This window comes from Clinocottus analis, unplaced genomic scaffold (assembly GCF_023055335.1).
Source record: "Clinocottus analis isolate CAN_PGR_092001 unplaced genomic scaffold, fCliAna1.0.p SCAF_43, whole genome shotgun sequence".
In the NCBI taxonomy this organism is placed as follows: Eukaryota; Metazoa; Chordata; class Actinopteri; order Perciformes; family Cottidae; genus Clinocottus; species Clinocottus analis.
Window position 1 is genome coordinate 305,001 of NW_027176187.1, and position 15,000 is coordinate 320,000.

Genomic DNA, 15,000 nt, shown 5'->3' on the forward strand with positions numbered 1-15,000 from the left:
TATATATATAAATATGTATATATATATATATATATATATATAAATATATATATATATATATATATAAATATGTATATATATATATATATAAATATGTATATATATATATATATATATAAATATGTATATATATATATATATATATATATATATAAATATGTATATATATATATATATATATATAAATATGTATATATATATATATATATATATAAATATGTATATATATATATATCTATATATATATATATATATATAAATATGTATATATATATATATATATATAAATATGTATATATATATATACACACACACACACACACACACACACACACACACATACATATATGTACACATACATACATATACATACATATACAAACATACACATACATACATACATACATACATACATACATACATACATATATATATATATATATATATATATATATATATATATATATATATACGTATGTGTATATATATATCTATATCGAGAGATACATCTAGATATATCTCTATATCTAGATATATCTATTTAGATATAGATGGTAAGGTTAAAAAGTTCGGAATGTAAAGCACTAAAGTGAAGAGAGCACGTGGAGAAACTGGAGCCAACCAGAACAGTTCCCTCCTCGTTCAGCTACGTCATCACGCTCCCTGAGGCTCACGCGCATCGGACTTTACTCACCGGCTTCAAATAACACACAGTTTTTCGCAAAAGGACGAGACGTCTGCGTGTCAGCGTGTCTCGGGCTGCGGGGAGCTGCGTGTCTGCTGCTGCGGGGAGCTGCGTGTCTGCTGCTGCGGGGAGCTGCGTGTCTGCTGCTGCGGGGAGCTGCGTGTCTCGGGCTGCGGGTCCTTCAACTCCTCCCGTCGCATGCAGAGACGTCATCGGGCGCTCGGTCAGGACGCGACAGCTCGGCTCCGTGTCACGTGACCCGACACGTGACTCGACCAGCGCTGTTTAAAAGGGTCTGCGGATAAATCCCTTCTTGACTAAACAAAATTTAAAAAAATCTTTTACATTTATTTAAATCAACAACTATATGTGTGCGCAATATAACTATTTTATTTACACGTATACATAAATACTACTTTATTTTCAATGAAGTCATTTACATGTAAATCCCTGAATACATTTGTGAAGCCTTCCGAGTGCTTCCATTATTGTGGAGTGATGGACCGGGACGTAAGACTGCAGGGTCACGAGGATCACTTCATCAGCTGTTGTTCCTCGAATGAGCCTCATGCACTCTGGGCTGTGAGCCGTGACGCAGTATGACACACGGCACGTTGGTGGCGATGCCGACACATGATGAAGAGAGGATCCGGTTCAAAGCTCTGGAGGAAGCTGGAGGTGGACCTCAAGTGAAGATTTGCTTTTGTTGTTTTAGAAAAACAGTAGCAAAGCAGAAAGGAAGACATTGCTACTACTCCAGTTCCAGACAGATGAAACGTTGAACTACTGAGCGTCTTGATACTCCGATCAGTTCACATGAACTACAGAACATTCAGGAACACAACTTTTCCTCTGCAACTCCAAGGACTTGGGCGAGTCCTATTGCTGGACTTCAAACTATAGGAATTGAATGTGGAGAGAATCATTATTTAATCTGTCATGATCAGATTCAAAACGGGGTGTGCAAGTGCTCACAGTGTACTTTTGAGCTTTGGCTCAAAAGTACACTGCCAGCTGCAGGACGTCATTCCACTTGAGTCCAGGCTGTGCGGTGAAGAAGTCATTCATTTTGTATTGTTGATGGCAGGAGGCTTCAAACAGCTGATTGAGCGCTGTCAATTAAAGAGGAACCGCTCCAGCATGTGGGCAAATATCAAAATAGTTAATTTTATTTATATAGTATTAAAGTTATAAACACATCAGGCAGTGGTTTTACACATTACCATACAGACATGAGAATCAGTCGACCCTGTGGATAATCTCCCAAAGCTAATTACAGTACAGTGATAATCCCTTGGGCCACTGCACAGCCGTTCTGTTGCACAAACCACACGTGTGGAACAATCAGTGGTTCTTTAACAAACCTAAGGTGGCCAAACACGGTTTGCGTGTCTTGTAATTACAACTGGCCCTGTATCAGGCTCCACCAGTCAAACTTCAAAATCAGTCATCACTAGACCTCATTTGCAGCTTGAAAAACTTGTTAGACAATTCAGTCATTTCTAAACATCCTTATCATTAAAGTTGCATCCTTCATATTTACCATGTTCTTCTACAAACCATCAGAGTAGACATTTGATACATTACCCAAAAGAATACCGGGCCTTACAAGACCAGCTTGAGCAGGAGATCCACCAAAAGGCCTCAGTATGTATCCACCACTGAGACCTTGTCACCCCACTGCGTCAAGGCTGTGTTCATGAGCTGATCTGAGCAGCAGCACCTCGGATCCTCCCACAGCCGGATACCTCTGCTACGCCCTGGAAACACGCAGGTTGTTGGACTTCCTTTCTGGCAACTACCACTTCCAAAGCCCCGAGTAAACAGTTGTGGTCACGCGGGAGCGATACCCCTTCCTGTCGGTTGTGAGTGTCAGCTCACTGAGAGCTTTGTGAAACCTTCCATGTATACACGTACTTGGTCAATAAAGCTGCTTCTGAGAGCAGCTCAATGTGTCAAACAAATAACGTTACAAATCCTAAGGTCATCTTGTGAGTGTGAAACAGACTTACTTTGAGCAAGAACTACACAGACAAAGTCACTGACGGGAGGGTGCACTGGTTCACAGCTGCTACATCATCTCCTGTCCCCTGCCCTCCAGACAGGAGTGAGACAGAAACCCCACATGGTTTGTACCACTTCAACAGATATGACCCCGTTCTTGGTCTGATGGTCAGACTGAGGAGCTTGTTGGTACTGGATCAGGGCTACCAGAACCTGGGAACATGTCTGCACTGCCACTGATGAAGTTTGTTTTAACTGTTTGCTGCTTTCCTTTAAAAGGAGCGAGGGCTCAAATCGTGACCAGCAGCCTGTAGAGGCATTTCCTGTGGCATCTCTCAGATGTTGCAACCAAACCTTGCCTCGTAAAAATTGAAGCCAGTAACAGGGCCAGTTACGGTCTTTTCTGAGTCGGGTTGTTTGGGAATGAAGCCCCAAGAGGATGGTAAACTTCTGCAAGGACATGTTTTAAGAGACATCCCAGGAAGCCAAAATGACCTGGACCAGATTCGGCTTAAGCTCGGCACGCCAGAAGAAACACATCGGCCCAGGTCCGGTGCCGAGTCGGCTGAGACGCAGCATTGTATTTTTTACAACTACCAACAGTCATACCTTCCAGGAACTTAATGTAGTGTCAAATAACGAAACATAAAAGGTTCACGGAACCCCTCAAACAGAGCCAGCTGCCGCAGCGAGTCCTGGCATCGCTCTCCAAAACAGAGGCAGCTGCAGCCGGAAGTAGTAGTGGCAGCTGCCTCGAACAGGAAAAACTCCCAGAAAAACTAGTGGCAACTCGCAAGCGCCGCGGCATCTGAGAGGTGCCACACAAAATGCCTGTAGGAGGTGCCGGTGCCACGATTTGAGCTTGGTCCTACTGTTTAAAAGAAAGATTTCAACCTCATTGTTAAAATCCTGGTGAAATGACGTCTTTAATCGTTAGCGTTAGCCACCAGGCGGACTTCATACGAAGACAGTCAGTGCGTTTACATGATGGTATTAATTTGAATCTCGCTTTAGTCAGACTACGCTCTCTTTCAGGGCAACTGCTGTTATCCTAATATACATGACAGTGAATAAATCAAAGCATGTCATATCTGATAAGATAGGTGGCGCTGTTTTCATTACATGTAGTGGTCATACAGACGTCTCCGCTTGATCTCTTCACTCTTCATAATGGAGAGACCCCCGCTAGCTTCGGTGGTTGTGGGGGAGCTAGCGGAGAGCAAACGGGGAACTAGCAACAGCGCTAGCTGGCTACAGTAGTGAGCTAGCGGAGACACCCACTGAAGGGAGTATCGTCTTATAACCCGACTTTTACGTTCGTGACAACTTATCGTCTCTTTCGACTTCCGGGTCACGACCTGGGAGGGAGGGAGGGAGAAAGGAAGAAAGGGAGGGAGGGAGGAGGCGGCGGGATCTTGAGCATGCGCAAAGGTGCATTGTCCAGTTCCTAATCCGATTCACCGTTTACATGCCAGGATGTAGAATTATCAACCGAGTCGGATCGAGTTATCCAGGGGTGTTAATCGGATCGTAGTCGGACCGCAGTGATTCGAATAAAGGTGTTTACATGAACGGGATAATTCGATTTCAATCCGATTAAGCCAGTAATTCAAATGCATGTAACAGCACTGACTGTTCAGCACAGCTTCTCATTTTGCTGTTGCTCAAACGGCCTCAGATTAGTTTATGGATTTGAACAGTAACATAAACTGGAAAGTTGGATCAATTTCAACAGCTTTCATCAGCTTTTCACTCTGCTGGTTTGCCTCAGGTGGATCATCATATCCTGCTGTTTCCTGCTACCCAACTGCATTCATAGCTGCTGCCAACATGTGACGTTATTCACAGACTCAAACACCAACTAAATGGGCCCAGAAAGAAAGGCACGTTGCCAATGGCTGTTTTGAAGCAGAGTTTAAGGTGGAATGTTCTCGTCCTAAACCTTTTAACCCTTTGTGAAGTATGTGTGGCCCTTGACCAGGCCAGGTCCACATCAGTGCTGCTGTAGTCCCTCCATGAACCACCTGCCTGCTGATGTTCTTTGGTCTGAGATGGCGTCCCTCTGCGTAAGGCTCTCTCCCCGTTCAGGTCGAATGCTGCTCTCAGCTCCAGCTGACGTCATACTGCGTCCAGCCCTCTTGTGGAGCCAAGAACACCCTCCGACCCCGGTGCAGGAAATTCACTACGCCCCTGTAACCTGTACGAGGAACTCCAGATTTCAAGTCGTCCATCACCCCCAAATTTCGAGAAAAGACTTTAAAACTGTCCCGGCTTGAGTACTGCACCCTGTAGGGTCCGGGGCCTCTCAAGCTGCCCCCTTGCTGCAGGTCCTCAATCTTCACCAGAGGGGCGCTGTAAATGTCTTTTATAAACTTTTCATCATACTTCTCTTTTAGCAAATAAGACAAATCCTGTTTGGTAAAAGGCACAAATTCAGTGTTGAGTTTAATATAGCGAAGGTACTGGTCAAAGAATTGACCTAAACTGACGCCTTTCCGGCCAAAGGTGATAGTTCGGGAGATTTCGGGGCGGATGCAGGAGCGCTCCTTGCGTTGATCCGGTTGACGCATCCAGTCGTCCCAGAAGGCCGAGGGCCATTTGGGTTCCAGTTCATCCCACATCTCCTTCAGCAGCATCCAGCCCAGACCGGGGAAGAAGTCTGTTCTGTAGAGCAACCCGGCTTTGGATGGATCCACCAAGGCGTCTCTGCCGTTATCGTTCCAAGCAGAAGCACACCACAGGGAGGGATCAGCGCGCAGGATCGGGTTCAGGGCCCGGAAATACTCAAAGAAGTCCGGGGCCACCTTAAATGAGGGGGGACAGAAGCAGAGTGTGAGCTTCTGATCAGAGGAATCACTGAGTCAGTTCAACAGCCAAAACACTCTTGTACCTTCATTTAAAATATCATTTAACACCATTGGATTCACTTCACTGCTCTCTCCACAGAACAGCCGTTGCAGTGAGCTTTGGCCATCCTTTACCAGGATTTATGAAGCTATGCTGTGTTCACACCGAACACCGTGTCAGTTTACTGGCTTGACAATAAAAGGATGTCCACACCAAACGCGGTGCGAAAAGAATCGTGCCACGTCAAAGGGGGCGTGGCTTATCGGCATCACTTCTCTCAATGAAAAGAGCGATCTTCTCTGCTAATGACTACAGAAGAAATAACCACTAGTTCTGCTTTCGACTTGTTGTGTAAACTCCACATCGTGTGAACATCAAACTCCATGGTGTCTGGGATCATATTTCTATCTTTAGTCCCAGAACAGCGTCTGAATGACGGCCGCTATCAGCGCTTCTTCCGGGGGTCCGTCAGCAGTTGGAATCAGCGACGGTGACGAGCGGAGCTTCTCAACGCTGATTGGCTGACACGGCTATGACTCACGCGATTTTGCTGCCGGAGTTGGGAAGTTTCAACTTGCGCGTCGACTAGTGATGTGTCGTTCGTGAACGATTCGTTCAAAATGAAGGAATCCTTACGAGGACTCAAGAGTCATGAGTCTCCTCCAAAAAAGATTCGTTCACGTTCTCGTGGCCGCGCATCAGGACTCGCATCGGCTCAGCCCAGGAAACAGAAATGAGTCGTTGAATGCAGGTCACGTGAAAAAGGATTCAAAGACTCATACAAAGACCGGGTCGGGAAATGAACCCATCACTTCTGTTTCCTAGTACTGAGCCTATGCAGCTCACGTGGGACACGGATCCAAAGACCCGGATGCGGCAGATGAACGGAAGCAGAGGTGAACACGGAGACTCGGTCAGGAGTCCGGACCGAGTCTTCAGATCAATGATCTGTTCTTCTGCCGGAGACTCACATCCGGCAGAAGAACAGATCATTGATCCGAAGACTCGATTCGTTCATCTGCCAGACAGGCAGATGAACGAATCGGCATGGGCTCAGCACTGGTTTTCACGTGACCTATAATAATTAGTAATAAATAATAATTACATTATTTTACATTTGACTTACAGTTCAGCGTGATTGTTTGCCGTTATAATTAAATGGTAGTGTGATAATAAATGACCCTTTTCAAACAATCCAAACTGTCACGATGCATTATTTTAATGCAGGAATTTCATGCCCCCGCTACCCCTCCTCAGAAATGAACGAATGATTAGAAAAAAGATTTGTTCACTTTAATGAACAAGATTCAAAGAACCGAGTCGGTAAAATGATCCGGTCTTCCATCACTAGCGCCGACCCGAGTTTGCTCAGCGACCAACGAGCTGTTCGTGCTGCTTCTACGTGTCTGACGCGCCCGCTGGAAAACACACGTCGACGCTGCTTCCACGCAGCATTGACTTTACATGTAATCTTGACGCGTTCGGTGTGAACACAGCATCAGGCTGAAATGTGAAAACACAGCAACATGCACAAATACAGGAAGCAAAGTGGGCAAGGAGGAAGAGGAGCCGTGTTTCCTACTTCCTTTTGGGGACGTCAGCATGTTCCCAGCTTCCAACTTGCTGAGTAAAATGTTCTCAGAACAGGAGATCAACTTAAATTGACCTTTGGGGAAGTAGACTCAGGTTTTATCAGGATTGAGCACAAATAGTGCTCCAAAGGGGAAAAGCTATAAAAATACAAATACTGTAACATTGTTTACTTTACAACATTATTATATTGTTAACACTGATGCAATAATGGGCATTTGTGGAAGTATCATGTTACTCCAGGAGCTGTTCAAGTGGAGCCACTTCAGTTTAGTCCTGTGGTTCCCAACATAAGGGTCGGGCCCCTCCAAAAGGTCCCACCACAAATTTGAGAGGGCGTGGTTTTTAAAAAGGTGCAGAGAGTGTGTTTGTTTTGTTACATTTAACTTAGTTGTTGGACCATTCTCAAAGTCTTTACTTTTCTGGGTTTGAAATAGCTGGAAAAATGAAACCATGTGAGAAGTTAGTTGATCTGATAACAACTCACAGACATCTGATAACAACTCACAGACATCTGATAACAACTCACAGACATCTGATAACAACTCACAGACATCTGATAACAACTCACAGACATCTGGTGACAAAGGCTGAAACGAGACACTGCTCTTCATCAGGAGTCCCAGTGCTGGTTTAACCCTGACATTCTGGTTCATAAGCCTCTCGTATGTTTCATGTCAGATCTTAATCTGAAGTCATTGGTTACTCCAGCTGCCAACGAAGTGAAGCCAGAGGAGGAATACAAAGTGAAATATTTCCCTCTGAGATGTTGTGGGATGGATTATTAAAGTGTGTTAGTGTTCAGTGATCGAGGAAATTATGAAAGGAAAAAAGTGGAGTCATTAAAAAACGTATAACTATTTTCTTTTTCTGTATAACCATTATCTTTTTAACCATTGAAGGAAGGAATATATATATATATATATATATATATATATATATATATATATATATATATATATATATATATATATATATATATATATATATATATATATATATACACACACACACACACACACACACACACACAGTTTGGTTTTTATTTCAAGTATAGTTTGTGATTAGACTGTATAAAATGCAGAGGATGCCATAAGCTGCTATGTTTTATAATCTTTTCTATATTATGGGTATTAGGGTCCAGCAGCCAGTGTGACCATATTATGCAAAAAGCCCTAAGTTGACCTTAGATGCAAGAACTAGGACTCACCCTAAAAGAAAAGGGGGAGGGGTTAAGTGTGTCTGTGAGGTACAAGAGGTGATGCACAGAGAGGACAATAACTTTTTCACCAGATCTCAGCCTGAAACAACTTTTTTTACCAGATCTTGGTCTGATTCGGATTCCACCGGATTCTGAGAAAACAACTTAATACACAACTTTACTAGAACAGGAGAGAAATAATAGTCACCCTGTCCCAGTCCTTCAGGGTGGGGACAGGGAACCCAGCTAGAGTCCGGAGGACAGGGAACCCAGCTAGAGTCTGGAGGACAGGGAACCCAGCTAGAGTCTGGAGGACAGGGAACCCAGCTAGAGTCCGGAGGACAGGGAACCCAGCTAGAGTCTGGAGGACAGGGAACCCAGCTAGAGTCTGGAGGACAGGGAACCCAGCTAGAGTCCGGAGGACAGGGAACCCAGCTAGAGTCTGGAGGACAGGGAACCCAGCTAGAGTCCGGAGGACAGGGAACCCAGCTAGAGTCCGGAGGACAGGGAACCCAGCTAGAGTCTGGAGGACAGGGAACCCAGCTAGAGTCTGGAGGACAGGGAACCCAGCTAGAGTCCAGAGGACAGGGAACCCAGCTAGAGTCTGGAGGACAGGGAACCCAGCTAGAGTCCGGAGGACAGGGAACCCAGCTAGAGTCTGGAGGACAGGGAACCCAGCTAGAGTCCGGAGGACAGGGAACCCAGCTAGAGTCTGGAGGACAGGGCTCCAGCTTCCGTCTGAAGGGAAACTTCTGCTATCAGTAGAAGAGAGCCTGGCAGTCTAGAGCAGGACCACAGAAGAGAGAGAGTGTGTATCAGCCCGATTCACACACAGCCCCACATACCTACACACGCCATGTGGTGGCTCTGACAACCAGTCTGGGCTTTGTGATACACTAAAGTGGTACTGGTGGGAGTGCAGAGTCATCAAACAGTCAGGCTGCTGTGGCCCGTGATGAGGAGGCCGTCTTCAGTGAATACTTGCGAGCTTCATGGGACCAGCTTCAGTCATTTGAATAGAAGCCACATGTAATTACACTTTCACCACGAAGAGGCCTTCTAACCTTCCAACCTGCATAATTTCAAACTGTCTCCAGCACTGTGCAGCCTCAGGCCTCTCTTCTCCTGCTGAGCCACCGTGACCAGGCAGGCCTGCAGCCTCTGGACTCTAAGAGCACCATGAAAGCCTGTAAACCAGCAAGACTTCCATTTGATGGGATGGTGCCGTCATAATGGGGTCTTGTTTGAATCTATGACTCTGTATAAACATCACACAGAAAGAACACAGATAATATGTAGATAGAGGTCTGTTAAACTGGTCTGAAGCGTTCCACTGGTGGACCACTCAAAGTGAGTCAGACTAAATCAAAGAAATAGTTCAATTTTTTGAAATACTGGTATATGCTTTCCAGTACATACCAGTGTGCTTGGCTTAAACCAGATTAATCGCATGATTTTTCTGTGATGAACAGCGATTAATTGCAGAAAATTCAATAATGAATTTAAAATGAGTGTATTGCACCTTTTTATTGAGCAATGTTAAAGCAACGTTATCAGAACAATAAAACAGCACTCTGGAGCAACAGCAAGTTAACAGTATATGAATGTGTTTGTTTTTTTCTGAACAGGTACCAGAACAAACATGTGTCTTTTATCAGTATGCCGGCTGTAGGGATGCTCTCAACAACTAACAGTAAGAAAAGCCTTGGTACTGTACCGATACAGAGACCAGGACCAAAACCTGTACCGCCTGCCTGGTCCTCACCCTCAAGGTGGAGACGCAGCACAGGAGAACTGGGTGGATGAGTACACAGGTAGTTCCAACATGTAACGCCCTCTAAAATAACTATGTGATGTTCACATGTCTGTGTACGGATCAAACAACAGAGCAGAGTGTTCATCGGGAAGCTGGAGCAGTGTTGGTGTGTTCACAGAGACCACCCAGCTGTTAACCTTTGAAGTGAAGAACTAGAGCCTATATAGTTAGCCGGGGTTGACTGTGGCGATCTAGTATTCAAAAGAAAAAATGGCCCATGAATACACATATATAGTTTTCCAGGATTTAATTGGCTCGTCTGCACTGAGTCGATGGCCATAAATCCATGTTACTACCAGGGAGACACTCAAGCAGCATCTTAATCTATGTCAGCTAACAGGAATGGAGGAGGAGATGTGGGTGTCAGTTTGCAACAACACCTCCAACATAGTCAGCAGCTCTCTGGCCAAAGCTGCAGCTTTAGCATCGACAGCCACGTTTGATTGTAGAAACTTAAGACAAGAGAAAGATGTTCCATAGCTGTCTCCTCGCTGTCAGTCATTTTGATTGTTTCCTTCTCGCTGAGAGTAGCTTCTGTTTTTCCCAGCACTTTGCATTATGGGACAGCTGTGTACATCAACACTACATTCATAAGTCAATGTATTTTGTCTACAGTCATTTCTGATTACATTCAGTCCTGTCACCAAAGCCACATGAGCACGGTGACAGTGATGAAACTGATCCCCATGGCAAAAGAGAATCACAGACCAACTGTTTTTCTGCCTTTTGATGCGTACCAAGACTTCCAAGTCCTTGTTGTTGCTTCTTAGCCATCTGCCTCTTTCTTTAAACTTTCTCTTCCTTGACTTTGTTCTGCTACACTTGATGGCTTGCATTGAAACTCCACTGTCGACATGTCAAAGCATGGCATGGTTTACCGATGCCTACGTCAACCACTACCGTCAAACTATCCAATTAAAGCAAAATGACACAATGAAATGCCAGTTGTAATGTGTGGTACGGTGTGAGAGCACTCACCTCCAGGTCATCTTCCACTATGACCACAGTAGACTGGGAGAACGTGTTGAACACCTGGTTAAGTGCCCAGTGGTAATGTCGGGCAATTTTGTAGTATCCCTGGAACTTCCTGTGCTCTGGTCGGACTCTGATGTCCGACAGGTCCGGTTGTCGAATATGCGTCACTTGATCTCCATATGAGCCGATCACCCGGGCCGTCTCGGCATGGCCGCAGTCCTGGCTCACAATGATTGGAAATAGTGCTGGAGAAGGGCGGTACTGTATCAGTTTGTCGAGGCTCCGTTTTACCGTCACTCTGTCACAAGCAATGACTAGAATGGGAATGACGACTTCTGGGCTGGCAACGGAAGTCGCCAATGTATTGCTCTCACCGACGTCTTCCTTTATGTCAGTGGCCTGGTGCTGGTCTATCTTAGTGTCGGAAGCTACTGTATGAACAGGTTTCTGTGTATCTTTTACTTGAGTTTGGTCCCTATCATCCACGCTGTCTTTTAGAGGGAGCGGAGTCTTCAGCGGCTGGTGGTCAACCTCTTGTTTGACTCCTTTTGCATCCTCAGTTTCCCTTTTCCCGATGTCTTTCTGCCGAGCCCACACTGCCCTGTGACTTTCAATCTGCTTCAGTAGCTCTTTTTGGGTCTCTAGTTGAATTTCGACCTCCTCTGCCAGCCGGATCACCTCCGCGGCCAGGTTGACCCGGTCTCCATTCCCTCTGCCCACGGCCCACTCTTCCTTTCCTCCTGGTTCGGCTCCAACACCTTCTCCGAGGCGGCCGATGGGAGGACGACCCCAAAGATAAAGTAGAAGCAAAGCATTCCAGGCAACAAACAGGAAAGCACCGCATAGTATAAGGGAACCTTTCTTGCGAACCATGGCCCACTGACACGTGAGAAGGGATGGGGATGTGGAAAAGGGAACAAGTGATGGAACCAGAGTCAGACTCCTACAGACTGAGGTGGCAATCTCAGATGGGCCAGAAGTTGATATCCGATCACATTGTAATTTTTTCTAATTTGAGAGTCATCCTGTTTTTTGGTCTGAAGGCTGTCAGGAGGAGAACTGTCCAATTCAAAATGAATTCACATGATCCTACTGTGGAATGCACCCATTCCATTAAAATCCCTTTTGGAAAAGGGAAATAGGCTGAGATAGGACACGCAAAGTCAGGCAAGGGGAGGTTGCAAAGTGCAGATGAAAGTAAGAAAAGGGGAAGTGGGGTCACTTTGGGTTGAGGGAATGTGACTTCTTGGATATTACCCTTCAGCCATCAGCCTGAAAACAGAACAGCAGAACAAATGATCAGCAGAATGTACGCAGCTCATTTGATTGAGCAGAAAGAAAAGCACTTTACAGACATGCACTAAATTGTGGAAAGTTCTGTGCACATGAATAAAAACAGTCATCGCCAGCAAAGGCACCCACAGTATCGTTACGTTCTCATGTCTGTCTGCACAATGTGCAAACCAATCAAAAGAGACTAAAACGTAGGGCTATCTTATTACATTTTTCCTGAGCTACAAGTCTGTATTTGTAACCAATTAAACATGAAGCACAAATCACAAATGTATCTTGTATAGAAGTCTATATAAATGGCTCTACTTCTCCCTTGATGTATTCCCTCAGTAAACATTGTAAACAGGAGTTTATGTCTCGATCTCTAGTTTCTAGTCTTCTTCAATACAGCATGATGTTCATTTAATACATTATGGTCACAAGATGATTGACAGGTCGCTGCAGCTACCAGGAGTCTCTACGCCACTAGTACGCATTCAAAATATGTTCACTTCTGTTAATTGGTTGGTGAAATTGCCGAATTTGAGAATTCAAAACGGCAGTGGACAAACCAATGAGTGATCTCACGTTGACTACATCCACTTTCTATATAGTCTACGGTTGAAACCATAGACTATGTTGTGAAATATTACTTTAAATAATCGTGATGTTCTACTAAACAGGTACTGGTCCCTGCGATGAACAGGTATCTGCAGGATGAGTAGGCAACGCGACATTAAGAGTTTAATATCGGATGCGTTTGCAGTCCGAGTTGCATTGACCATTCACATTTGAGCGGGCTTTGGTTGCATGCAGGTAACTAGTATGCGTGGAGCGCAAAAAAGACACAACACATTGGCCAATATGTAATCTGGGAACCCACCGGCTATCGTCAGATGATGATTCAGTTGGTTTTATCTTATTCCGAGCAACAATCTGGTCGTAGACGTCATCTCTCAACTACAACTCATTATCACGTTTCCAGTTGTAATCAGACTGTAAACATTGACCGGCCGAGGAGGAAGTCTGGACCCGATTGTTATTCCTCATCTGGATATCAACTGGCTGCACCAGAACCTCGCCAACAGAGCCTGAATAGATGGGTTAGGGAATACAACAATACCTTTATGTAACAACCAAAATGTGTCCAGCTGATCGTAGCACCAATTATCAAAAGACATGCATTTGTGGTCAGATTCATAATCGTCTTTACTTATTTTGATCAGATAGTCTTAGATGCAATGTTTGACCATATTTTATTCAGAGGTATTATATCTTAACTAGTGCCATTTGTCAGAGACAGCTAAGCCGCCACTGCTGGCCTAAACAATCACAAAGTTACTGCTATTTTATAATTATTCATATTTTATAGTTAAAAGTTGTATCTATTTTCGAATGAAATAGTTTTTCAAACATTCACTCCATGTATTATAACTATGTTCTCAAGTCACAGCTGCTGTCTTCCTCTGTCCCGCCTTAACAGATGGTCCAATCACATGTCACCTGTTCCTCTGCAGAGCGGCTTAAAGGACACGGAGGCCGTCCAGCTGATCCAGACTCAGACTGAAGGCGCGGGGAGAAACTCCACGGCCGCCACTGGTGCCTGTACATTTCAACAAATACTCTACACATGACGGATGGTGTACTAGCATGTTGCAATAGTCTTCTACATTTTACACAAAACCCTTCACTGTGTGGATGTTTAAGAAGAGCGCTGCAGCTCTGAACAGACTCCAGTGAGGATGTTTCTATCGCAGAGACCCCTCCACTTTATCAGTGCTCCACTCCTTCAGGAGGAGGGATGCACGTGGTGTTTCTGGATGCTCTACATGCTGACTAAGCTCTTTATCCGACATGCTCAATAGGGCCAACAGGATGTCCTGCTCGTTTCCATGTGCTGCTTTTACTGAACTGTGTGAGCAAAGCTGATCATGAGGATTCTTGTAAAAAGGGGAATTCCTTTTTAATTCTTTCCCCCTTGGATAACAACAGTTCAGATTGTGTTCGTGGTGATTCACTGTTCACCACTGAAGGCAAAAATGGGAGATTACTGCAATCTTTTCCTGTCCGCCAAGAACTTGGATAAAAACAGTGACGGGAGCAGAATTCAAGCCCCTAAAAAATGTAAGATATCTAAAAGTATCAGCAGTATGATTAATCCAGGTGACAAAATATTGTATTTATAGGCTTGGTAAACTCTAGATTTGTACTGGCCAGGTGTATAGTTACCGGATATGGAGCCAGCCTTCTTCATTTGGATCACTGACACACAAACTCTCTGACATCATAACTCAAATATAACCAATGGTCAAGTTAAAAAGTCAATCTAGTGCTGACACAATTACTTATTAATCACTCACCCTAAATTACTAAATTTGTGGGTGATAAATTGCCATTTGTTAAGCAATTATGGCAAGCATTCTCCGGTTGCCCCTTGTCCAGTAGATTAATATCACTGGAAACTGCAAGCCTCTCTTTGGGTTACAGACTGTTGATCAGACGTCTACAGAAATCCCGTTGGGCTCAGGGAGCCCAAAGGGATCAGAGGGCAGAGCAAGAGTACGCACGGCTCAACCAGTACTCCCAGCACTTCCTGTCCCACCGTGGAGC

General features: G+C 44.7%; 2 protein-coding genes across 5 annotated transcripts in view; both read right to left on the minus strand.

The window, feature by feature from the left end:
* polr1h (RNA polymerase I subunit H) overlaps positions 1 to 870 on the minus strand; it is a 4,428-nt gene extending 3,558 nt beyond the window's left edge. For both annotated transcript variants that reach the window (XM_068599142.1, XM_068599143.1), the window contains exon 1: positions 695 to 870. The gene's annotated coding sequence lies outside the window, so the exon portion shown is untranslated. The remainder of the gene's footprint in view (positions 1 to 694) is intronic.
* Positions 871 to 1,629: 759 nt separating this feature from the next.
* The window catches only part of mgat1b (alpha-1,3-mannosyl-glycoprotein 2-beta-N-acetylglucosaminyltransferase b), a 15,699-nt gene continuing 2,328 nt past the window's right edge, over positions 1,630 to 15,000 (minus strand). For 2 of the 3 annotated variants that reach the window (XM_068599144.1, XM_068599146.1), the window contains exons 2-3: positions 11,122 to 12,390; positions 1,630 to 5,493 (exon numbers count right to left, since the gene is read on the minus strand). In XM_068599144.1, the coding sequence (XP_068455245.1) occupies positions 4,792 to 5,493; positions 11,122 to 11,991 (1,572 nt within the window). In that variant the 5' untranslated portion in view covers positions 11,992 to 12,390 and the 3' untranslated portion in view covers positions 1,630 to 4,791. Of the gene's footprint in view, positions 5,494 to 11,121; positions 12,391 to 13,273; positions 13,482 to 15,000 lie in introns of all 3 variants that reach the window. The other variant, XM_068599145.1, reaches the window with a different exon arrangement.